This window comes from Capsella rubella, unplaced genomic scaffold, assembly GCF_000375325.1.
Source record: "Capsella rubella cultivar Monte Gargano unplaced genomic scaffold, Caprub1_0 scaffold_6, whole genome shotgun sequence".
Lineage (NCBI taxonomy): Eukaryota > Viridiplantae > Streptophyta > Magnoliopsida > Brassicales > Brassicaceae > Capsella > Capsella rubella.
Window position 1 is genome coordinate 13,324,383 of NW_006238918.1, and position 8,723 is coordinate 13,333,105.

Consider the following 8,723-nt stretch of genomic DNA (forward strand, 5'->3'; position numbering starts at 1 on the left):
TGGGTTTTACATTCATAAAATTTATTAATATGGTATACAATAGCATAAAAAAAAAAAAAGAGATTTAGTCTTAGTCTTAGACTATGATTTATATAGTCACTATATATGTAATAAGAATTCTTATCCAACAAAACAACAAATCTTGAAGACTACATTCTCTAGCCACCCATGTTCTTGAATTCTTAAACTAATAATTATCTTTTCAATTTCGCAATTCACGAAGCAAGAAACGTTATTACTACGACTTGATTCTTTTACACAAGTAAAGCCAATGAAAGAGAGCTTAAAAATTACAATTAACAAAAATCAATTTTGGGAACTTTGGATTCTTGGTATACAACAACGAGGCAATAAAGTCTGTGACTCTCTTCTTCTTGAAAATATTTTACAGTGTTACATTCATTGATGGTTCTATTTAATAATCCCATGTAGCATCTGTGCAAGTGCACTTGCCTATTAATATTATCAACGTTACCCAAAAAGCTGCAACGTTTTCTGATGCCAATCCTTTATTTGTTTTAGTATAATAATGTCATTTTTAGTCTATTCTTAACTTAGTTTAATTTTTGTATTCTCATAAGCAATTAAGCATCATTAGTTCATCAACAGCTGTTCTTATTTCCACTTTTTGTTCAGTGGAGAATGTGTAACTGTTGCTCTTTTTTTTTGGACGTAAGTGAAAGTGTTTTAAATTGTACACAAAACCAAGCACGAGAGTTGAATGAGTTAACTTAAGACCTTTTAATTAAACTAAAATTTAACCTTTGAGATGGTTTTGTTTTGGTTATTAATTCAATAATGAATTAAATTACATAATTTACTCTATACAAAAATAAAAACAATAACAATAAAAATTGACAAAAAAAAAATTTGGCGTAAATATAAACGTTTTCGAACATGAGGTATTTTTGTAAGATATTTATTTTCTATTTATTATACAAATATATATTTTTTTCAAATAATATAGTGATACATTATCTTAAGACTTTCTAGTAATATTTTTATTTGTATATCTTAAGAGTTAATACTTTAGTGATATACATATATATAATCATTGTTATTTCTCAGCTAAAAAAAATATTTTTACTATGATTAATTTTAAGTTTTGCAGAGTAGATCTCACGAAAATCTCTATATTTTTTTTAAATTTATGTAAAACATCTATAATGGTCTAAGAGAAAACAACAAATACTCCATTGATGTCTTTATTACTACATGATCCAGAAGTGTGCTAAACCAGTTGAGCCAAACTCTCTTGGTATTTTGTGCAAACAAAATTATTGGTTTACTTTTTAAAATTAATCTTGATTCAAGCAAAGTACATATTCTTTTGTAATATACTAATATCACCTTAACACACTATTAATATTATTAAAGTTAATAATACCAAATACAGTAAATAAAGTTTTTTTATTGAAAAAACAAAAAAACAATTACCAAATAAACTCATTCAATAATGATCTTTTGTCGTGTATACTATATATATATACACATACACACATTCATGTTAACTTCCTCAGTCTCGTGGTGTATAGAGTTACTTTTTACTTACTTACATTAGCATCAACTTCACTTATTAGCTGACTAGTTCCATCTTCTTTATTTTTCTCTCTACCTCTTTCGTTAACTTAAAGATGGCTAAGAAGAACGGAACCTCATGGTTCACCACCGTGAAAAAGATTCTCTGGTCATCTTCTTCACCATCCAAAGACTCAGATCACAAGAAGACTCACATGAAAGAAACTGGTTACAAGGTTTTTTATTTTCAACTCTCATATTATTACCTAACACTTCTAAACAGAGTTTAAACACAAAAGTTTTGATTTATGTTTTTGTGTGTTTTTGGGGATAATTATTTACAGAAAAATGAAAAGAAAGGGTGGATTTTTCGAAAGACCAAACTGGAAACTACAAGTTCTGTAGTGGTAGAAGATACTGTCCGTACGGTGGAGGAAGAGAAACCGGCGGCGGTGAATGTCTCCGCCGTGGATGAGATCGTTAAACTAAAGACACCTCCGGGTTTTATTAGACGTCATTGTGCTGCCATTATTATTCAGACAGCTTTCCGAGGCTACCTCGTAAGTACAAATTTACATATAACAAAAGATAAAATCTAATTTTCTAGGAAAAGTTTATTCATTTTTATATTAGCATTTCTTGAAACTCCAAAAATAATTATATTATGATTTTTTTTTTGGAAACAACAGTATGATTTAATTAGAATCTAATTATTATTATGATTTTTTGTCAACAATTTGTGCTATGATTTTTAAATTTGTCTACAATGAGTTTTAGTTAAGATTTGCAAAAAATATATAAAAACAATTTGTCCAATTTTCATAATATATCATGTGAAAATTGTCATTTTATATGAAAGTGTCCAATTTTCATAATATATCTTGTTCGTAGTTATATGTTATTTGTCTAAATTAATTATTAAAACATACCTCATTTCTTGGAAAGTTTATTCATTTATATCAGCAATCTTGATAGTCCAAAAATATTATTCTTATCGATTTTAGTCAAAAAATTGTGTGATATGTTTTTAATTTTTTTTTGGTGAACTAATGAGTTTTAAATTTGTCTAATATGAGTTCTATTTTTGTTTGGGTCAAATTGTAATAAATAACATGTGCTTAATTTGATGCTATTTGTCTAAATGAGTTCTAAAAATCTGAAATGAAAATTTTGTTGGTCTAATAATTCCATTTTATATGAAAAAATATATCAGTCGAGGAGAGCATTAAGGGCATTGAAAGGGATAGTGAAGCTACAAGCATTAGTAAGAGGTAACAACGTAAGAAACCAAGCCAAACTCACTCTAAGATGCATCAAAGCTTTGGTTCGAGTTCAAGACCAAGTGCTTAACCATCACCAACAACAACGTTCAAGATTCTTATCATCATCATCACCAACACCATCACGTAATGTTCAAGAAGCAAGACGTAACTCGATGTTTGCTGAATCCAACGGTTTTTGGGATACTAAAACGTATCTTCAAGACATCCGTAGCCGTAGATCTTTGGTTAGTGAGTTGCTGATGATGCTAGTGACCATTGTATTGTTTCTTTGTTAGTGATGCTGACCATTTATTAATTTTTTTTGTGTTTTTGCAGTCGAGGGATATGAGTAGATGCACCAACAATGAATTTGACTCTGAAGAAACAGAATCTATTTTGCAGAAGAAGTTAGAGATTGCTATTAAACGTGAGAAAGCTCAAGCTCTTGCTCTCTCTAATCAGGTATTTATTTTTGGTATCATCAAATATGAAAATTATTAATTATGAAAAATGGTATGTTTAATTTTAATTACATTGGCACAAAAAAAAAAACACAACTTCTATTTGAAATGTTAAAATTATTACTCAACAATAAAGTTAGGCTCTAAATTCTAATCATGCACCTATTAATCTAATAATTATAGTTCTTGACAATATTCCAAAATTAAATATATAAATTATAAATAAATAAATTTGGTTATTTAGATAATTTATTTTAAATAGATTTATAGATTAATTTATTAAGATTTATATATTTTTATTCAAAGAATAACAGAATAATGATTTAAATTTGGGATATAGGGACTAAATTTCACACTATTTTGTTAATCTACATAAAAAAAGTTGATAGAAATTACCTATTTTCATATATTTTAGAATATTTATGAGGGGTATTGGATTAAGCCATTAAGGAATTGAAAATAATTTACCCGGTTCAGTTATTAGTGTAAAATGATACTAATTTATCCGGTTTATGTGAAAGATAATTTACCCGGTTCAGTTATTAGTGTAAAATTATATTAATTTACCCGGTTTATGTGAAAGATAATATACCCGGTTCAGTTATTAGTGTAAAATTATATTAATTTACCCGGTTTATGTGAAAGATTCGAAGTCGGTCGTACCGGAATCAATCAGCCGGCGACGATAGAGAGCTTCTAGAGAGAACACAATGGCTTGATCGATGGATGGCTACAAAGCAATGGGACGACACTATCACCAACGTTAGAGATCCAACAAAGACACTTGAGTTCACCAATCAAAGATCGTATCCAGCGACTCCACCTTCTTGCAGAGCTTCGAGATCAGTTATGGTGAGATCAGCTAGTCCGAGGATACCATGTTCACCTTCCTCGGGGCAGCCGAACTACATGTCGGCTACTGAGTCGGCTAAGGCTAAGGCAAGGACTCAGAGCACGCCACGGCGGAGACCAGTGACGGCTAAGAAGCGGCTGTGTTATGCGGAGGAAGAGAGTTTGAGGAGTCCGAGCTTTAAGAGTGCTTATAATGGTTGTCTTTGGGGTGATCATGAGTCTGATTATTCTTGTTGTTATGGTGATGGGTTCACCGGAAGAATCTCGCCTTGTTCGACGACTGATCTCCGGTGGTTAAAGTGAGAGACTTTTTTTGTTTCTGTGTGTTTGTAATGTTCATGATCATGAGATTTGCTTAGGGTATATTGTTTCCTTTTGCCAAAAGCTTTGATTCATTAGATAACAAAGCTACAAATTCTCAGTTAAACAACTTAACATCAATTCTTTAAGCCGTTGATCTTCTTCACTCATATAAGTTTATAAAGGCTTGTGTTAAGATTTGGCTACAGCAGAGACATGTTCTAAAGTGTAATGTCCAAGTCTACCAGTTCTATATAGATTCAATATCTTAGAAGCAACAGTGAGATCAGCAAACTCACTTGCTTCTTCTGAGACCCTAAGAACCGTTCTTAACGCAGCGAATTGCGTCTCTATAAGATTTCCCATGCTGATGTCGTCTTCTAATTCTCCGTCAAACGCTGAAATTGTCTCGTACAGAACTCTTCGAACGTGGTAAACTATAAAATCCTGCAAATGGAGAAACAAGGAAAGTTGATACAGCAAGTGATAGATTACTGATTAGCAGACAATGTTAGTACCTAGTTCTGGTACCTGTGTATGATCTGTTGGGTACTGTCTCTTACGTTTGGTATCAGACATGGAGGTTCCATTGGATAGACTCTCTCTTAAATCCTGAGATTTACACAGTTTTGCCCATTTCTTGTATACATTGCTCGAGTTTAGTATAGTCAGAAAGAACCGTGCTAGCTCGATCTTCCCAACTATATCATCCGGGATAGCTCCTACATTAAGGAGAGAAAACCCGATAAGTTCACTGCACTATCTGGGATAATAAAAACAGAGAAAAAGTCGTCAAGATATAACTCTACTCAATCTGTGTTGTTTAGAGCTGATCAAACCTGTTAATGCCAATTTTGAGCAGATCTCAGTGTCAAGCAGAGTAGGAGGGAAAATTCCAGGTGTGTCCAATACATAAACGTTGGGATGGCTACCGATCTGAAAACAAATAAATTCTCTAACCATACTAAAACTTGCAGCACCGAGCAAACCTCAAATACAGAGGTAGGTGACACAAACATAATAAGCATAAACAGAAACTGAAGTGACATAAATTCAAGTAATCTGACAAAGGAAGGGACCAAACCTTCAAGCTCATTATGTCTTTAGTATCCCCGGGCTGTGCACTAACTGTTGTATGCTTTAGCTTACCTTTCTCTGTAAATATGTTTAATTCGATCACGAAGAACTGAAAATTCGGCCAACAGAGCAACAATCTTTTCTAAAGATAGGATTTACCTGCAGCACTAATCCTCCCAATTTGATGAAGAGAATTAGCGAGAGCGGACTTTCCTACGTTAGGAATCCCAAGAAGCATCATAGTTGTGGTATGACTAGTATGACCAGCCTTATGCAATTCCCTAACTTGACTCTGCAAGAAGTTAAGAAACTGAAAAAAAGAGTAGCCTTTAAGTTTCTTAGCCTTAAAAGAAGAAAGAACTGAAAGATAAAATCTCGAGACTTAGCAGATAAAAGAATGTTACTTGCTTAACACACTCTTTGTTATGTGAATTCACTGCATACGAAAGGTAGTTTCTTTCCTCAAAGTAATCCATACACGTCTTCAACTCCAAAGGATCCGCGAGTTCCATTTTGTTCAACACAATGATACGTTTTGACGGAAAAGGCGAAACCTTTGTTAACAACTCATACTCAGAAGACAATGGAATCTACACACACACAACAACAACAAAAAATTAGTTCTTTGAGGCAATTAATCGAGCACCTGGAAGGCAAAGTACTGAAGAAGAAGAAACGAACACGAGCGTCTCTGATCTCAAGTACGAAATCAACTAGCGTGATACGTTCCGAGATCGCCCGAACAGCTGCGGCCATGTGAGGTCCGTACCATCTCCGGTTAGGGTTTCTCGACGCCCTGATCACGGCGTCTCCGATTTCACTCGCTATCTTCCAGCTTCTAGCCGTTGCCATATTTTTCCAACATAAACCAAACCTTAAAGCCCATAAATACGAAGTAAAACTTAAATGGGCCTTAAAGTTTCAAACTTAAAAGCCCATATAAGAACTGTGAATACTAAACACTAAGGTTTATTCTCAAATTTTTTGTTGTTTATTATGTATGTTTGATCGATCGTATCCAAATATACTCTATTTTTTTTTTTTGCCAATGTGTTAAGAGAACCTATAAGTACGTACGACTCAGGTGACTTATCGTTTACTTATATACGTATACATGTATTTGTTTTGGAGGTTGATTGATTAAACCTGTAATTAATTTAAATTGTTTTAACATATACTACATCAAAAGGGTTGAACTTATTTTATACAGATTATTTTTTGTATATTTTTATATTTTATAACATAGTTCTGATATGTCGTATTGATTTATGGGGGAATTTCAAAAATACCCCTTTTCCAATAACACTTTTTAAAAATACCCCTCTTTCTAATTTTATCAATAAGTTACTATAAATTTGAAATTTATCAAAAAAATATGTGTAACCTTATATTTATAGACATAAATTATCTTTTTATGTGTGTAAATTTATAAATTTATATTTCATAAATACCTTTTAAAACCTTTTAAAAATCATTTAAAAACCTTATAAAAACTTTGTAAACCTTTTAAAAACCTTATAAAACCTTATAAAACCTTATAAATGCCGTTTAAAACCTTTTAAGACCTTATAAATATTTGGATTTAATCACCCAATAGTAAAGATGATATTGATGTACCTTATCAACCATATAAAAGTTTATAATTTTTCATATTTGAAAAGGGGTATTTTTGAAAATGGATAGAAAAGAGGGGTATTTTTAAAAAGGGGTAAATCAAAAGGGGTATTTCTCAAAAATTCTCTTGATTTAATTAACACGATAACTATCTATATATAACTCGTTTAACACGGTAATGAATAATATGATTTTTGAGAAACAATGTCAATAGGTGGTTGATGAATAGTGTCAGGTAACTAATAGTATTTCCGATGTTGAAATGAATAGTACCATAGATATATTAAAGTTAAAAAAAAAAATCTAATTAATGGATCTTTTGTAATTAATTGAACTAAGAAGGAGACTTTTGGTTTGTGTTTTTTTGTATCTTTCCTAAATACTTAATTTTTAATTTACTATGGTTGAAAATCTATTTTTTTTTGGTCAATCATGTATATAAGTTTTGATAGCCTATGTTATAATAAAACATAATTTCTTGGGAGAATTTCAAAAAAACCCCTTTTCAAATATCATTTTTTAATTAAAAATACATCTTTTTAAACTTTATTTTAAAAAACCATTAAAAATGTTGAAATTGTTTTGAAAAGAACGAGATATTATATTTATATGTAACATTATGAGTAGTTTGAATACTTGAAACCACTGGCATGAGACATGAATCTTCTTGGTTGGATAAGCTAAGGGATTTGAACTGTTTCTCTTGCGACATCTTTGTCGGCATAAAGTAGAATTCTGAAAAGTTAAAGGGGTGTTATTTGTTTGTGATTTATATGGTGTTTTAATGACTTTAAATGTTAGGTAGAATCTATTGTTATTCAATCAAGATTTCACTAAACTCTTTTAAAATTTGGTGTTATTAGTTATTAATTTGTAAAAAGTCATTCAAAATCTTAATAAATATGCGGTTATTGGATTCAGAATTACTAAGTCATTAAAAATTCTGTGTTATTCAATTAAAAAAAAAAGAATCTATGATTGTTAATGAATTAAAATTTTATATTATTGGTTTATGATTTTAAATAGGGCTGCCTATATCTGGCCGCCTGTAGAATATAGTTTCAAAAAGATTCCACCTCTACTTTCACACTCTATCCAATTCCACATGAACAATTTTTTTCTTCCCAATTCCACCTAAACTACATAATTTCTACATAATTAAACAAAATCAATTAATTTTGTGTTCTTAGAAATGTTTGTGAATTCTAAAATCGAAATTGTGACGTTTTTGTTCTTAGAATTTCCCCAAATCGATTTTAAATGTTTTGATTCGGGTTTTGGTTTTACTAACTAGAATTTGGGTCAAAAAAATATCAATTAAGCTATTAAAAATAGGATTTTGTGTATCTTAATTCGCGTTACAGTACACGATTAACTGAACCCGAATAGATATTTTTTTGACCCGAATTCTAGTCAATAAAACTCAAATCCGAATCAAAACTTCTAAAATCGATTTGGGGAAATTTCTAAGAACACAAAAACCCCAATTTCAATTTTTAGGATTCGTAGAAATTTGTAACAACACAAATCAATTGATTTTGGTTAATTATGTAGAATTTTATAGTCTAGGTGGAATTGGAAAGAAAACAATTTGTTCATGTGGAATTGGGTAGAGTGCTAAAGTAGAGGTGGATCCTAA

At 31.0% G+C, this 8,723-nt stretch overlaps 2 protein-coding genes across 2 annotated transcripts; one reads left to right on the forward strand and one right to left on the reverse strand.

The window, feature by feature from the left end:
- Nucleotides 1-1,527: 1,527 nt before the first annotated feature.
- On the forward strand, nt 1,528-4,542 carry LOC17882396 (protein IQ-DOMAIN 14). The gene is made up of 5 exons (XM_006289019.2): nt 1,528-1,754; nt 1,863-2,078; nt 2,732-3,025; nt 3,117-3,242; nt 3,887-4,542. The coding sequence occupies exons 1-5, from the start codon at nt 1,635-1,637 to the stop codon at nt 4,394-4,396; spliced, it is 1,266 nt and encodes a 421-aa protein (XP_006289081.1). The 5' UTR covers nt 1,528-1,634; the 3' UTR covers nt 4,397-4,542.
- Nucleotides 4,516-6,322, reverse strand: LOC17883003 (DAR GTPase 2, mitochondrial). Its single transcript, XM_006287906.2, has 7 exons — nt 6,152-6,322; nt 5,875-6,060; nt 5,630-5,780; nt 5,478-5,548; nt 5,233-5,329; nt 4,925-5,115; nt 4,516-4,840 (listed from the first exon to the last, which is right to left on the reverse strand). Exons 1-7 carry the CDS (start codon nt 6,320-6,322, stop codon nt 4,586-4,588), a joined length of 1,122 nt encoding a protein of 373 aa, XP_006287968.1. The 3' UTR covers nt 4,516-4,585.
- Nucleotides 6,323-8,723: the final 2,401 nt, after the last annotated feature.

What these genes read in the sequence shown, in the direction of transcription:
- LOC17882396 (XM_006289019.2), top strand. Translation starts at nt 1,635, where the DNA reads ATGGCTAAGAAGAACGGAACCTCATGGTTCACCACCGTGAAAAAGATT. An exon ending in CAGCTTTCCGAGGCTACCTC is followed by an intron (nt 2,079 to 2,731) that starts GTAAGTACAAAT and finishes AAAATATATCAG; the next exon opens with TCGAGGAGAGCATTAAGGGC. An exon ending in TCCGTAGCCGTAGATCTTTG is followed by an intron (nt 3,026 to 3,116) that starts GTTAGTGAGTTG and finishes GTGTTTTTGCAG; the next exon opens with TCGAGGGATATGAGTAGATG.
- LOC17883003 (XM_006287906.2), bottom strand. Translation starts at nt 6,322, where the DNA reads ATGGCAACGGCTAGAAGCTGGAAGATAGCGAGTGAAATCGGAGACGCC. An exon ending in TTGAGATCAGAGACGCTCGT is followed by an intron (nt 6,061 to 6,151) that starts GTTCGTTTCTTC and finishes GTGTGTGTGTAG; the next exon opens with ATTCCATTGTCTTCTGAGTA. An exon ending in AAGACATAATGAGCTTGAAG is followed by an intron (nt 5,330 to 5,477) that starts GTTTGGTCCCTT and finishes ATTTGTTTTCAG; the next exon opens with ATCGGTAGCCATCCCAACGT.